At 37.6% G+C, this 17,068-nt stretch overlaps 1 protein-coding gene across 1 annotated transcript in view; it reads right to left on the bottom strand.

Annotated features, from left to right (window-relative positions):
- The window catches only part of LOC107588537 (homeodomain-interacting protein kinase 3-like), a 51,864-nt gene that overhangs the window by 8,346 nt on the left and 26,450 nt on the right, over positions 1–17,068 (bottom strand). The window contains exons 3-9 of the mRNA XM_016276674.1: positions 8,810–8,929; positions 8,168–8,254; positions 7,285–7,469; positions 7,017–7,179; positions 2,561–2,732; positions 2,055–2,226; positions 1,733–1,900 (exon numbers count right to left, since the gene is read on the bottom strand). Of these exons, the coding sequence (XP_016132160.1) occupies positions 1,733–1,900; positions 2,055–2,226; positions 2,561–2,732; positions 7,017–7,179; positions 7,285–7,469; positions 8,168–8,254; positions 8,810–8,929 (1,067 nt within the window). The remainder of the gene's footprint in view (positions 1–1,732; positions 1,901–2,054; positions 2,227–2,560; positions 2,733–7,016; positions 7,180–7,284; positions 7,470–8,167; positions 8,255–8,809; positions 8,930–17,068) is intronic.

Genomic DNA, 17,068 nt, shown 5'->3' with positions numbered 1-17,068 from the left:
TTTCGAAGAATGTTTAAATCCAGAGAAACAAGCAATTTTAACTAGTGACACAGACCGTGTCCATAGTGTCATTGTGTCGCCTGCCAATGACGCCATAACCCCTCGATTTCCGGTTTTGTTTTGTAGAAAACATGGAAACACCAAAGACGCTTTAATATGTAGTGCGTTTAATAGACCGGTGACGACCGCACAGAGTAGCATTATAACAGAACTTTCAAATGTATATAGTTTCATAAAACAGTGCTGCTTTTTACCCCACATAAGCAGGAGCGGAAGGAGCGGAAGCGGTCGACTGTGGCATAATAAAAGCTCCGCTGCTTTTGAGCCGTGTGTCACGCTCGTTCAGCTGCCTCGTTTCGCTTCGACGGCTTTCAGCCTCACCCTGCTTCATTCTACTACGTTAATAAATCATTAGCTCATCCATGAACATGATTTCTGCCCGAGTCCCGTCGGATTGCATCGGCTGTGTTGATGGATACGGCGACCCCCGTGATCCACACTCAGACACAGCGTCATTAAACTACGCCTTTTTTCTCTTTGTTTATTTTGAATACGTGCCCTCCAGGCGAAAATTACATATTGTGCCTTTAATGCTGTTAAAGTGTGTTTCGTGACTGAAATCTCCACCGACATTTACCAAAAGACAAAAGTGTTCAACTTTGAAATGCTAATTGCAAAGTTGCTTGTAAAATGATTATGTAAAGAAATGCTGATATATTTATTGATTGATGTATTATGAATATTTAGAGGTTTATTTAGTTACCATATTTACATTTTAAAAATAAACTGTATTAATTTTCTTTACAAATTAACCAATAAAAATGTGTTTGGAATGCTGAGTAATGGATGCAAACAGAGTGTATTGTGGGTGAAAGGTGTGTCAAAAAAAGTAACATCATGTCAAAAGTTATTTAAGTGCTTTGTGACTAAATGTTCAATGGCATTTTTTATGTAAAAAAAGAGAATGTAATTATATTTTTTAACATTTAAAATAACAAATTTACTGGTCAAAATGTAGTGATTATTTCCTTTTTATTTTTTAAATACTAATAAAAACCTTCATTTTTAAATCCATTAAAGTGGCTAATGTGTTATTAAGTATTATGATAGAAAACACACATTATTGAAAATAATATATTATCTTATCATAATACTTAATTTTATATGGAAGCATAACTTGGGCAAAGTTCCATTTAAAATGTGCTAATTTGTTTAAAAAGCAGTGTATAGCTAAATGTATATATCCACTATCATATTTGAAACATTCAATAACATAATTTGCATTTTCCATTTCTGCATTGTACTTAAAATTTAGATGTCCATTTGTCTGATCAATGCCCATTACTCAATTGCAATTATTTATTTATTTATTCAAACTTACATAGTTTAATAAACTTGAAATAAATACAATTAAAACAAACAAACAAAACAACTTACAAATTGACCAATGTATTGATTAATAAGAGTAATGTCTTGTCGTAAACCTGAAATCTAAAAAAAAAAAAAAAAAATGCAGTGCAATGCAATAAACAATTTAAGCACATTATTTTTTATAATCAACTGCATATTTACAGTTTTTAAAAATTTGCATTTATTTGTAATACTGTACAGTGATTTCATAACCTGTTTTAATTAATTACTTGATATCTGGTTACTTCAAATTTGGATTTTAAGTGGCACTTCCAGTCCTTCATACATCAACCGAGTGTCTGGATATGATGTGTGGACTAACCTGTTTGAATATGGTTTATTTCTCTTGTTAGCAGCTGGCTGTGGCCACACCACATGAGCGATCCCTATGCTGATAGGCTGGTGAGCTGACATGGCCATTGGGTTGGTTAACAGTGGCTGGTGGTGGGGCATCATGGAGCTGTAATGGTTGCCAAGGGAATGAACTTTCCTGCAATAGATAAAGAGAAACAGAGCCTTTCAAAGTGCATAAAGAAAGATGACTCACGCAAGAGTCTGAAACGTGTTACAACATCCGAACAATTGAGAGATAAATATAGCAGCACATACTGCTATACAATGACAGAGAGACTCGTTTCACCCACCCCCAATCTGCTAGTCTTTGTGGACCTGCCACCGTTTCTGAGGCCATTGTTGTTGCTGAAGGCACCACAGGTGCCACCGGAGCCACCTGAGGCCAGGTGGGCACCAGGATCTGCTGGGCACGACTTGACCATGCTTGCTGTAAAAAATGATAAAACAAGTTGAAAAAAACAGCTTAACTTTATGTTACGGATAAATAACAAAAGGGTAGCGAGCAAAAAACTATAATAATTTAATAAAATAATAAAAAAAATTAAACTATTATTTTCATTTGAAGCTGAATTAGTAAAATAACAAAAAAATATTAAAACATTATAGACAAATAACGTAACACAACAAAATAACTAAAACACAACAAAATGATCTAAAACACTGACTCTAACTATGAATTAAAATGAAAAAAGAAATAAAAAAATAGTTCAAAATATTAAGAAAACTATAATAGTATCTCAATGATACTTAAACAACACTGACATGTATTATTGTTTAAACACACACATACACATACACACACACACACACACACACACACACACGCACACACACACACACAGAGAAGTACCTTGCAAGGTTGGGGGACAGAGAATAAGCGCCTGTTGAAAAGAGTCACCAAACTGAGCACTTCCTGCCTGGAGAGGTATTCCAGGATGCATCACTGAAGGAGCGGATGAGGCTAAAGCCTACAGAATGAGAAGAAAATAGAAAAATCAGAACATACAGTCTAAAAGATAGTTTAAATGAGTGATATTCAGTTGCACATTCCTGTTCTGCATTTGCATACTATGTAATTACTGTGTAATAACTGGGTAATAACTAGGTATTAACTCTGAACCTAACCCTAAAACTACCTTAAACCATGTAGTCACTATACATTTTCAGTACATTTTTGATCAAGTACTGTGCACTGTAGGTGCAAACACAAAAAAAAATAAAAAACTGTAACCTCGCTGTATACTTTGGTAGCCATTATCTTTTGTTCCTTGAAATAAAGGCGCAACAAAGGATATTTGTTAGGACACACATTAAAGTGAACTGCATTCATATGTCCAATAGGGGGCAACACAGCATTAATAGACAGAACATCAGCACTGCCCTGATGAAGCTATTTAACATTACAGAATTGTTTTGTGTTTGCCACAAGTCCACATAATATGTAAATTAAAATAAACAAAGTTTATTAGAATTATGTCAAAAGTTAATTTTCTTGGTTCTTAATAGGAAGTTGCTGATGTATAAGGAGTCATGCACAATATGACGCACAAGACATCACTGATGTATAACGAAGCAACAGACAACTTCTGAACAAGATAATTTGTTGTTATCAAGCTTTATTATTATTATTATTATTTATTTTCTAATTAATGCCTTTTATTGCACTTTATACTTAAATATATGTTGTGCAGCTATATGTACAGCTATACACTATATGAGGAAAAGTAGTGGGACACCTGACCATTATAAGCAACAGGAAAATGACATGACATTCTAATTACATAGACATTAATACGGAGTTGGCCCAGCTTTTCAGCTAAAACAGCTTCCACTCTTCTGGAAAGGCTTTCCACAAGATTATAAAGTGTTTCTGTGGGAATTTTAGCCCGTTCATCCAGTAGAGCATTAGTGAGGTCAGGCAATGATGTTGGACGAGAAAGCCTGGCTTGCAATCTCTGTGTCAGTTCATCCAAAAGGCGTTCGATGGGGTTGAGTTCAGGGCTCTGTGCGGACCAGTCAAGTTTTTCCATGCCAAACTCTTCCAACCATATTTTATGGACTTAGTTTTTTGCACTGGGACTCAATCATGCTGCAACAGAAAAGGCCCTTCCCCAAAGTGTTCCCACAAAGAATCATAGCATTGGAATCATGGCATTGTCCAAAATGTCTTGGTATGCTAAAGCATAAGGGGCCTAGCTCAACCCCTGAAAAACAGCCCCATACCTTTACAGTTGGCACAACGCAATCAAACAGGTAACATTCTCCTGGTATCCACCAAAACCAGAATCGACCATCAGACTGACAAATAAAGGAGTATAATTCATCACTCCACAGAACACATTTCCATTGCTTCAGAGTCCAATGGTGGAATGCTTTATACCACTCTATCTAACACTTGACATTGTGTTGTGAGGCTTGCATGCAGCTGCTCGGCCATGGAAACCCATTCCATGAAGCTCCTGCCGCCTAGTTTTTGTGTTGTTATTAATGCCAGTGGAAGTTTGGAACTCTTCAGGAATCAGCAAAGTGGTGGCGACTTTTACATACCATGCACCTCAGCACTCAGTGACCCAGCTCTGTGACTTTACATAGTCTTCCGCTTTGTGACTGAATTGCCGCTGCTCCTAAATGCTTCCACTTTTCAATAATACCACTTACAGTTGACCGTGGAATATCTAGCAGGGATACAATTTCACAAACTGGCTAGGCGGCATCCTTCACTGAGGTCTTCAGAACGACTCTTTTTTTCACAAATGCTTGTTAATGCATGGTTGCATGGCATGGTGTTTGATTTTATACACCTGCGGCAATGGGCAATTTATTTAATTTTTTTTCCATTACACTATATTATAAGGTAATATAGACATTTCCATGCATTTCGATCAAAGTTAACACTCCCAAGCATCACAGCCATAACTCCAGGGTACTAAATAACACAAACCGTGCATTAACAGCATAGCTGTGATCAAAATTGTATGAACATGACCAGGGCAACTCCTTCAGTAGGTACACAGTCAGAGTTCTTCTTTTCCAGCTAATTGCAAACAGCCGACCAGATTCATTTCTTTTAATACAATTTACCCGTTTGCAAAACTGAATGTTGCAAAAGGAGTCAAGGAGGGACACATTATGTTGAAAAAAACCAAACTATCATGCTTAAAGGGTCATCAAATTGCATTAAAACAATCTCTCCGTGTTATCTCAGGTCATTTTGGTGTGGGTAGAAAGTTTTTCTGCCGTGTCTCTCCTTGGAAACCGAATGCTCTCTCCACGTTGCCATGATGTCAGCAATGTTGCCATGACAACGGCAATAAGGGTTCAAATTTGTGAGATACAAGAAAGATCACAATGCAGAAGTGATAAGGGTCATTTACATGGACAGCTAAAAGAAATACAGCAACATATATATCATCCTACAACCTGCATCAAACGCTCGTTTCTGAGAGCCTCTTTTTAGAAGGAAAGATTATATTGAGGCTTATTTTAAATATCGTCAGAGGCAGCGTGTGTTGTGACAGTTGTGTTTCGACAGCCTGTCATCACCTGCGTGTCATGCGGAATGAGTCAATGTGACTCTCCACACGTTAACAAAATAAAAGGCAAGAAGCAGAAGCCACAATAAAAGAACAAAGTGACAGGAGTGCAAGACAGAGCAAAAGGAAAAGAAATAAACGAAAGGATAGATGATGTAATACTGTATCTGGTGGGAAAATGAAGCAGGAATTCTGCATGCCCTATAAAGATCAAACATATATTTGACATTTAAAATATTGTCGACAATTTTTTTTTCAGCCATGACTGCAACCAGCTTGATACACTTGATAATGGCACTGTTGAAGCCCACTAACTGTGAAACTAGAAAGCCAACTCACTGTGAGAGAAGATAACTAATGCGGTACTTTATATAAACAGTAACAATATAATGTAATCAGTTACGTACATCAAGAAAAGTACAAAAAGGTAACCCATTCATGCATTTGGCAGGCAGTTTTATCCAAAGAAAGCTGACATTACTGAAAATAATCCAGTGGCCAGTTGACACTCAAGCATAGCAAGTGGCAGTACTGCGCCTTCATCAAATGGAAGATGATGCAAGTTTGCATGCATCCAAACAAATCTGCTTATAATGTGACTGATGGTTTAATCAGACTGAAAAGCATTTATGTAATCACCTCAATCTATCCTAATTAAATTTTGATCGGATTGAAAGGGGTGTTGTAGACCTGAAATAATCCAATTAAACATGTAAACGCTTATTTTCTAATTCACAAACATCTTGTGCATATGCACAGTACATATGAACTGGTCAGCTCTTGTCAGTTTACTTTTTAGATGTCATCAAGGCAAAAATGACAATTATACTCAATACTAACATTGACAATACTGTGCAGAGTTTCTCCAGTTCTGAACACAGCAAAATTAGTGCATGTAAACATAGTGTGTAGCTACTACGGTGAGACACTCTTTTTTTAATTTCTGTAGATACTTATCATTAATTCCTTTGGCCACAATAACTGTGCGGTGGAAATCTGGTTGGTTGGTTGGGTGGTTGGCGAATAACAAGTTGAAATAGCACAAACGACCAATTTAAATTCCTCTAAAAGGCTTTTAAAGTTTACTTTTGGTAAAAACTCTAAAATGGATTAATTGTTGACTCTGAGTGTGTTTGCAGAGTATAATAATTTCCTACAGAAACTTAAACCAGCATAATTTAAATAAAATATGTTAAAGAGATACCAGACTCTGGAATGAAGAGCATATTGGTGGATCTTCATTTGATAGTAAGAAGCACTGTATATACACCATCAGACCCAGGGATTATTAAAAATAAAGATGCAACTTTTACCCAAAGTAGAGGTAAAAATCTGACATTGTGACAGCCACGGTAGTCATTTATTTCTTCATCATATCAGTCAATGCATTTCTGGGAACCAAACCCTACTGTTTGAGCTACAGGAACATAAACTTCGAGGCCCTCAACCCATGCTTTGACCTTCACTTGAAAAGTATTGCAGATAGCATCACAAAAACAGTTTTTACAAGGTTGCTGAAGAAAACAGGAAGTGTATACAGTAAACAGTGAAAACCGTGAAAGCAAACAAAATTTGCCATGTGACATGTCTGTCAAAAGACATTTCTGAGCAAAAATATGAACAAATTTTTATGTAAAAAATACAAAAGAATCTTAAGTGTTCACAAGCGTTTTGGCAGCATTGAAATGTTCCTGACAGTAATGCCAATGTTTTCAATACCTGAGTGTGAATGCCAGTCACCTTGCAGAAGGGCAGGGTAATGTTGGGCGCTGCACCAGAGCCCGGGACAGTCCTGACAAACGGAGCCTTGGGCCGACTGAGAGACTCATAACTGCCTGGTCGTGAGCAGCACACGTCCATAATGTGAAAACACGATTTGACACTATAAAGACAAAATTCAGAACACAAAACCTCTGTCAAAGAGCTTTTCCTAAAAAGTCAGAAGGAATGAATCATAAACAGGGTTGAGGAATGAAAAGCCGCTCACTGGTTGCTGTGGGGGAACTCTAACAGGTGCTGCATGGTAACAAAAGGATGGCTAAGGGCATCACTCGGGGCGATTCTTTCCTCTGCATCGATCAACAACATCTTCTTCAGCAAACCCACAAACTCAGCACGATCAATCTTCTCTGCCAACAAATCACAGCCTTCCAGATTCATCACTAGATTCACCTGAAAAAAAAAGACAAATCATAGAGTTGGTTTAGTCATACTGAGGCCTACATAGTATCTGCACACACAGAAAGCATAGCCCAATTTAAGAGAATTCTAATACGTATCATTTAGTATGTTTTTTTCTTCTTTTCTTCTTCTTTAAATAAATTAATAGTTTTATTTAGCAAGGACACATTAAAATGGATCAGAAAGTGACAAAGATTTTATATCATTAAATTATGTATTTACTATTTCAAATAAATGTTATTTTGTACTTTCTATTCATCAAAGAATCCTAAAAAAATGCATCACATTTTGCTAATAACAAGAAATGTTTCTTGAGTACCAAATCAGCATATTACAGTCCCTCCAGGATTTTGCTGAATTTCTTTTCTGATTTTTGCGGCCTACAATGACTGTTTTGTTTGATTGTTGCGGCTTTTCTAAAAATTTGCGGCAAAATTTGCGGCATTTCTTGTGGTGTTTTGCAGTGAAAATATACCACAGACAACATTGTTCTAACATTTTTATTGCCTTTCTAACCTCAAGAACCTGCTCTGTAATTTATATCTGTAATTTAATCTGTAATTTATTTAATATAAAATTATCATATTTAATACATGAATTTCTAAGGACTCTAAATTATCAACATGATAGAATTTGCTGTGGTGAAAGTAGGATTTTCTAACTTGTGTTCTTGATCCAAAGATACGCACATGCACCATGTCTTCCAAACAGCTGAAGATGTACTTTCTGGCTTCTTTTGATTTCAGCCCCGTCTCAGTCTCATGCTCTTCTGTGGACTGAAACATATGCAAAATGTATAGCTATTAAACTCAGCAAAAAATCAAACAGACCTTTTTTTACTTTGATACCTGTCCCAGGTCTTGCAATGCATATTTTGTTATTGTGCACAATACATTATTTGTTTTCATAGTCTTTCACTAAAATGTAACAATGGATGAATTTCATGAAGAAATGTCTAGCTCATGTCCCACAACAAATATAGAAATTATACAACTTTTTAAACATTACAGTATAATGTCAAGGAAATCATTTTATAATGCATAACATTGTACAAATAATGTTTACATTTATACTGATCTATGTAAGCAAAATATTTTCTATGCATTTCCTGATTATTTTCTTAATTTCCAAGATTGTTTCCACCTCTGATTTTCTTTTTCTTTTTCTGATGATATAATCAAGGCTGCGTAGGTGGACAAAAAATCATATTAACCAATAATGTAATTAATGTTACCAATGATGCCTTCTTCAACATACATTTATCATTAGTGAACATGATACAGGTGTCTGGGGTAAGTGATGTGCGTGTGTGTCATAGTTCTCGATCTCACTTTAAGTCTCCAGGCCGCATACGGCGAGTCTGACTCCCGGCAAAAGAAGCGAGACGTCTTCGTCCCCACATTTAACAGATGCTCTCCTGGCAGACCCTGCGTCTGAGAAATGAAGCGGATCTGAGGAGAGACAGATGGGAAAGAGTGAAACAGAGCTTGGTGAACTCAATCATTGTTAATGTTTTAACACTGTCCAGCGTAAATGGATACGTCAACAAAAGACTGTCAGATGCCTAGAAACAGCATGTGTTCTCAATAACACGTTGAGAACGCAACACGTGTTTTGAACAAGACGCAGAAACGGGCGATTTATGGAGTCATGCTTGTGTGAAACCCACGGGAGGGGGGCATGTGACCGTTTTGTATGTGTTCTTACGTCAAAGGCACTATGGTGTGAGAGAAAGATCTATTAGATGCTCAGTGTCACACGGGGACTGCAGAGGTGCAAGACCTGCAGTGGCACATCTTAAAATCAGATCACATGACCCTTTGACCTCTCAACCTAGACTGGGTCAGAATATTTGTGATAGCCTGGCAAGGAAAACAAAAAAAAAAGACATACCTCTTTGTTCTAAACTGCCGTCATGCAGGAAACCTTCAGAGAAGGATCAAGTGATCCAAAGAAATTCTTAAGAAATTCAACACAAAGTTGAGAACATTTGCATCACATCAGCTTGACATGTTTTTAGGTTTTAGATTTAAACTTCACACTTGCTTATGTACTAATGTAATTTTTTGACTGTACTAAAGCATAAAAAAATACTATAATATGTTTGCAGGTATTTAGGAAACATGCCAAGTTCACATACATGTTTCTTTGAAAAACAATGCTACAGCCAGTTATCCAGGTATAAGTCTGAGGAGGAGGCGGGAGAAACAACTCTCTCCAATACTTTGGCCCTATCATACACCCGATGCAATACGGCGCCAGCAGTGCTTAATTTGAGCCGGATCCTGTTTCCGGAAAATGTCAGATTTTGGATTTTTGCGTTCCGGTAATTGTTTTTAAGGATCCGGCATTAGATTGTGACAGTGCGTGCATGCATGCATATGAGAGCGAGCGCAGGTTTATGTCTTTGGAGGTTAAGTATTGGTCCTCAACATATTTTTGACCATGACCAGTCAGTTTTCTTAAGTTCAAACTCGCTCTCATTGATTGGTGCTTACTGCTTATTGTTTGGTGAGCAGCAGAACGTTTGGAGAGAGTGCAATAATACCAGAAATAATACCAAATAAAGTAAAATATTATAATGTATAAACATTATAAACACTATAAGCATAGCTATACGTTAGTAAAGCTCACTCCGCAACAAATAATTTAAATGTAACGGTATTCAGAACAGAACAAGAATGAAATAAAAATATATAAACCTAACAAATCATTTAAATGTAACGGTTTTTAGCAAGTGTTTTTGCTAGTTTCAGCCCAACGCAGTTATAATTTTCATGTCCTGCGCCACGTTGTTTAAACAGCAAATGCATTTCTGCCATTGACCAACTAAAACTTGGTCTAAAGTCAATGGTACAGTATTTTTTTGTTAGAGCACATTAGTAATATGCGCCTATAGGCGGGTCCACAACGCGCGTACACTCTGCTCTGCACTCTGCACAAACAGGGACGCATAGCAACACACAAAAACGCCAAATATTAAAAATTAAAGGATTATAATGTAAAAGATTATTATTGTGTAGGCAACATAAATATAAAAATGCCTACATGTCATAATGGATAGTCATTGCATGTATCAGAATTAGGCTACCTATTTGCTCGCACACGAGCAGCTCCGTTTCCTCGCGTTCAGTCTTTGCGCTTGCAAATTCCGCCATGAAAATAGCGAATCCACCACGGCGCGAGCACAACTGGCACTTAAAGGGAATGGGAGATGAGACTCTTGATTACTCATTAAGAGAATAGGGACAACCCTTTTAGACCATGCACTGGGCGCGCAGACCATTTTTTTCCATCGTTAAACTAGCAAAGTCGATTCGGACATGCCCTAATTGCACCTGCGCCTTGCGCTTTTAGACCATGCGCTTAGATCGTTTAAATAGGGCCCTTTGAATTTCGACTGCAGTACCCATTTCAACCGCTAGTTGTCAATATTACATACTGCATTTTGAAAGGGGAAGTTTGGCCAAAAATAAAAATTGTGCCAACATTTGACTCAATTCATACATACTTGAAATGACATTCTTCTGTGAAGTTTTTTTTTTATTAATATGGATAGGCATCAAAAAGCTGAAAATCCCCTCAGCAACAGATTACACAGTCGAAAAGTCCAAATTAGGTTTGAGGTTGAAGATTTTTTTGTGAAACATGACTTAAATTTCCGCCTGTTCCTCACACAAAAGTTACTGTATCGCTTCAGATATTAGTATGGGCTAATTTAATTATACTTTGATCTTTCGAAGCTTGAGAGCCTGTGGCCACTATACGCTTTTATTGTACAGAAAATAATAGTGTAAACTTTCGGCTAAACTTCTTTATGGTTCCATGAAACAAAGAAAGTCATATGCCTCAATGATTACTTTCTGTTGCACTGTACCCTTTGGAAAGTTAACAGCAGCTACCATTAGCTAAACTCTTTGCACACACACAAATAGAAGCACACACAGACACCATAATCCTGAGTTTTAAGACTAAATAAACAGGGTCTGTGCGGAAAACAGATGAAGAACATTGTAAATTCCCCAGCTGCTGTTCAGACATGAACTCGTGAGAAAGAGGAAGAGAAAATATCTTTAACCTCTGGGTGATGCAATGAAGAATAGATAGGGGAAGAAATTAAGACATTTGGAGAGGGAGTCAATGTAAGGTCAATATGGAAATGATTGGGGGAAAACGGGTCTCAGATCAGCACAGAGGAAAGGAAGTGAGTAGGCTTGTTGTATAATAATGCAGGATTTGATAGGAGGGAATAAATAATTAATATTCCAATATCTGACTCATAGATATGCACATCTAATGACACATATCGCACTGCAGCCCCTAATGAAGAATCAAAAAATTCCAGTTGTGGTAAAATCTTTCAGTAGTTTGGGTTATAAGTTTCCAGCTTTGCAGCTGATTTCAGTACATACATAATGTATCAATCCATTCTCCTGTCGCCTAGCTGGAACCAGGTCACAGTGGCAGCACGCTAAGTAGACCGATCTGCATGTCTTTTTCCCCAGTAATAACTCCTCCTGGGGGATCCCAAGGCATTCTTCAAGAGATATAATCAGCCTAGTGCATCCTGGGTCTGTCCTAGGGTCTCTTCCCAAATGGACATTGAACACCTCCACCAAACGCGTTAGTGAGGCATCCTAAACAGATGCCTAAATCAGCTCAACTGGCTCCATTGGATGCTAAAGATGGGTTGGACCATGCATCTAAAAATATTGATATTTTTTAAAAATATTCCATATATAGATAATCAATGTTTTTTTTGGATTTGATGATGATGATAATAATCATCATCATCATCATCATCATCATCAATACATAGTCAACAATTACTGCTTTTCACTGAATGAGCACACAAGGAAAACTTAAAAATCACAAGTACTTAAATGTACCATAAATAAATAGATACAAAAAGTTGCAAAAAAATAATAAAAACAAAAATAAATAAATTCTTTAACAAACAATAGGAACACATAACACATTACAGACAAAAAGTAACTGGTTTATTAGAAACAAGTAAAAAAAAAGCAAACTTACAAAGTAAAATTAATACAGAGTATTTAAGATTCAGCACTGTTTTTAGGCCAGTCAAATTTGTGACATTGACCAAACTAACACTTTTGGACAAAAGGTCAGACTCTGCTTCCATTGCCAAACCTTCTATTGAAGCACATGTTGCTCTTTGGAACATTCTCCAACAATCAAATAATGCTGGATAGCCTGGTCATCAGGATTCATCACTTCTGTTTGTCTGTCTGTCTAGATTTGTGGCAAAACTGTATAGCGCAGAAGTAAAAGCAATAAAAGCTGTAACTTTTAACTTGCTGTAATTTCTCATGATAAACTTTCTATCACTATAAAACTTACAAGAAGAAAGAACCAATCCCTCAGGCAGATTAACAAATAAACAAACACATAAATAAACAATGACACTCTTTCATTGTGATTCAAATAATAAATGTAATTCATTAAAAACTGGTATAAGCCAACTGGCTAGTAAGTCAGTTTTATTTTTACTCACATTTGGCACTTGTTGGGTGTAAATTCTGGACCCTGCATGTGTGTTGTGTGTTGTGTGTTTCAGCCTCTAAGAGCAACAGCTTTATTTTCAAAAAGGGATGTGTCACTTTAGTACTGTAAGAATATGACTACATGTCCAAACCTGCACCCAGGGCCACAGTTTGCAAACACATTTCTTCTACATTCAAGAGCCCAAGAGCTACTTGCTGTAACATTGCGGCAGTGTCAAACGCAGGTTCCACATGCTTGTCATATGAGGGTCTGCGATTGGTACCGTAAGGGGGGCGTTCATTTCTTCTATAAATATCTTTTGCTGTGTGAGATTAAATTGAACACCCCCATGAAGAAGGCGCGTGGATTAGGAGTGCGATACCACAAGCCATTTTAGTCCCTAGACTAGAATCACACCTTAGGCAGTTAGGTGACACCCCAGATGTACAGAAGTAAAGTGGTGACATCCTGTTAAACATACTTTATGTGATCTTGTATTGCTAGCCTGTGGCAGTAATGCACCTCAGTACTCAAGGGGGCGATAAGAGTCAGTGTCAAAAGTCAGGTATCTAGCTATCAACTTTTTTATGTGTGTCTCTTCAAACTCTTGCTCAGTCCTGACAGTAGTTGACCTGAGAGAGAAAACTGTCTATAAAAGATGACTGTTTATGCCAATGCCTGCTATAGCACCCCTGCAGCAATGCTAAGAATGCTGAGAGTCATTTCGTTCCATTATGAAATCGCCTTCCAACATATTCGGAACATGTCTGATTTACATGCAACACACAACAACTGCACTGATATTCAAATTCTGGCCAATAATTGTTTTCATGTTATAACCAAAACAGTCTCTTGACGATTCATAAGTATCTTATGGTTTGACAAATTCGTTGCAATTACATATGATTTGGTCTGATCTGACGAATACATTTTTGTAAGATCTGCTGCCCCAAAAAAGGTAAGATTTTGGGGTAGGGTTGGGAGTGGACCCAAACCCTTATGGTGATGTTTTACTTACAAACTTTACGTTTTTGGTCATAAAAAACCCCACAAAGAATTCTCTTATGAATTCTCACGAGATTGGGTAGCCAACAAACTGATAGATAAATGTCAAATATATAAAAAATTTATTTTGCCAAAACAAATTAAAACTACAACATTAATAATTAAAAAAGAAAAAAAAAATTGCTTTAACAGCCAAAATTTTATTCAGGTATAACAGTATGAAAAATTGACTTGTGCCTCAATTGGATTATATTATATAATTACCTATTGTATAAAATCATTTATTTATTTAAACTGATTAAATCTATATTTATTTGTTTTTGAGAAATTGTAAAAAAAAAAAAACATTAAAGATTAATGACATGTTACAATTATTTATTGGTAAGTAAATTAAAAGATTAATAAGAACATTTTTGAAAGATTAATCAAGGGGGGAGGGAACATTCGATTAATCAACTAATCAGAAAAAGAAAAATATATATATTGATATATTAATAGATTAATTTAAAATTTTTAATTTATAATTTAAAATTCAGGTCTGTTCCTCACACATAGCTATGTATCACATCAAAACTTGAACTATAGCTTAGGAATGGTGCTTTTATGGCGTTTCTGTTCTGTTCAGAACAATTGGAGTATTTCATTCCATACAGAAAACACAAAAAAAAAAACAAAAAAAAAAACGGAAAACACATGTGCTCCATTGTCTAGTAGGAAGATCAGGGGAAAAAAGTCATCCAAATAGAGCTAGAGACTAGGGTTGTGTACCTATGTAACCGGTATGTACTAGAACCGAATCAGAGCGCAGATTTTGGTGCCTCATTTCGGTGCCACTTAAATGCCTGAGCGATCGATTTAAATATTTGTCCTGGTTCTCCAAAATTAACGTAAGGAGCATGGGCGTTTTTAGCGGGGCTGTAGCGATTAGCTCCATAAACTGTACACAAATTCGTGATCGCCTCAGAGTCAGTCCCCTTTAAACTTCAAATTAAAACAGCGGCACACTTCGTCTCCTCCCCGTCTTTCAGCGCACTCTTCAATCCGCAGACTGTGGCGGCGCAGCGCGAGCGGACTCAAACAGAAACAGAGGACACAAGGTGTGTGTTTATCAATAGATTGTTATAATATCTGTATCTGTGCAGTTCTTTGTCATAAATACAGTTTACAAAAGGTCACGAGGGAGCAATCAGTTTCCATCGACTGTAAAGTTTTCGCTGCGTTCACCCCTCATCACACCACAGCGGTTTCCTCCAGCGAAAATCTAGCCCTCAACACATATGAACGTATAATTTATAAAACGATCATGTTGCTATTTTCATTTGAAAATGTAATATTTAATATAAAACATATTACAGTGCATGTGGCATACCATACAGTCATTCAACAATTGGAGTATTTCATTCCATACAGAAAACACAAAAAAAAAAACAAAAAAAAAAACGGAAAACACATGTGCTCCATTGTCTAGTAGGAAGATCAGGGGAAAAAAGTCATCCAAATAGAGCTAGAGACTAGGGTTGTGTACCTATGTAACCGGTATGTACTAGAACCGAATCAGAGCGCAGATTTTGGTGCCTCATTTCGGTGCCACTTAAATGCCTGAGCGATCGATTTAAATATTTGTCCTGGTTCTCCAAAATTAACGTAAGAAGCATGGGCTTTTTTAGCGGGGCTGTAGCGATTAGCTCCATAAACTGTACACAAATTCGTGATCGCCTCAGAGTCAGTCCCCTTTAAACTTCAAATTAAAACAGCGGCACACTTCGTCTCCTCCCCGTCTTTCAGCGCACTCTTCAATCCGCAGACTGTGGCGGCGCAGCGCGAGCGGACTCAAACAGAAACAGAGGACACAAGGTGTGTGTTTATCAATAGATTGTTATAATATCTGTATCTGTGCAGTTCTTTGTCATAAATACAGTTTACAAAAGGTCACGAGGGAGCAATCAGTTTCCATCGACTGTAAAGTTTTCGCTGCGTTCACCCCTCATCACACCACAGCGGTTTCCTCCAGCGAAAATCTAGCCCTCAACACATATGAACGTATAATTTATAAAACGATCATGTTGCTATTTTCATTTGAAAATGTAATATTTAATATAAAACATATTACAGTGCATGTGGCATACCATACAGTCATTCACAGAACAGAACAAAGACAGTGACAGACAGCACTCAGTCAATTCACTAATTTTAACTAAATATTAGAGTGATTGACAGAGATACAGTAGAAACATTGTGTGGTTTTGTATTAAATACTGTTTTTTATTAAATAATGACCCAAATAATGATTGTGAAATACATTTATTAGCCTTAGAGTAAGGGAAGCACAACTCGAGAAATGAGAGCATCCGAGGAGCATGTGAATGCTATGCAAATTTATTTTAAATATTTGTAATGTTCTTTAATGTTATCCATCGTTTTTATTGAGCCTCTTTTTTTTCATTTATTTTTTTTAAGTATCGGTTCAGGCACCGTTTAGGTACCGGTATCAATTTGGCACCAGTGTGACTAGAGGGGCGGGGCCGAGAGCCGTGGGAACGGAGCGAGGCCGGTGGAGTAAATGCTAATGCGTGACACCTGCGCCACTCACCGGTCTCGAGTCCCACGGAGGAGCTCCGGAAGGACAAAAGGAGGAGTGACGACAGTGTTGGATGAGAGAGGACCAGGCCTGGATTTTATTTTGTGTTTTGTGTTTGTTTTGTGAACGGCAGTCGTCCGTGAAGGGCTGTCGCACTATTTTGTGTTTATTTTATTATTAAAGTTTTGTTTGAATGTTCGCCGGTTCCCGCCTCCTCCTCCATGACCTACGAATGTTGTTACATTGGTGCCAAAACCAGGGAGGAAGGAGGGACACGCTGCCAGAGATCCCTTGCCGCTGTGGTGAATCCGCGGTGCCATCAAGCATGGCGGAGCAGTCTGCCACCATGGACACCGGAGGTGGTGGGCTGGAGTGAGTTGCCGGAGGGGCGGACGAACTCGCTGCCGGCCACCTGGGATGTGGAGGGACGGCCACCGCCGTTTGCCTGAGGCCGGAGCCTGCTGCCATCCGCCATGATGGGGAGGAGCAGGGAACGGGG

Source organism: Sinocyclocheilus grahami, unplaced genomic scaffold (assembly GCF_001515645.1).
Source record: "Sinocyclocheilus grahami isolate Dianchi unplaced genomic scaffold, SAMN03320097.WGS_v1.1 scaffold105.1, whole genome shotgun sequence".
Classification (NCBI taxonomy): Eukaryota; Metazoa; Chordata; class Actinopteri; order Cypriniformes; family Cyprinidae; genus Sinocyclocheilus; species Sinocyclocheilus grahami.
The sequence above is the reverse complement of the archived record's forward strand: the minus strand, read 5'-3'. Positions and strand labels throughout refer to the sequence as shown.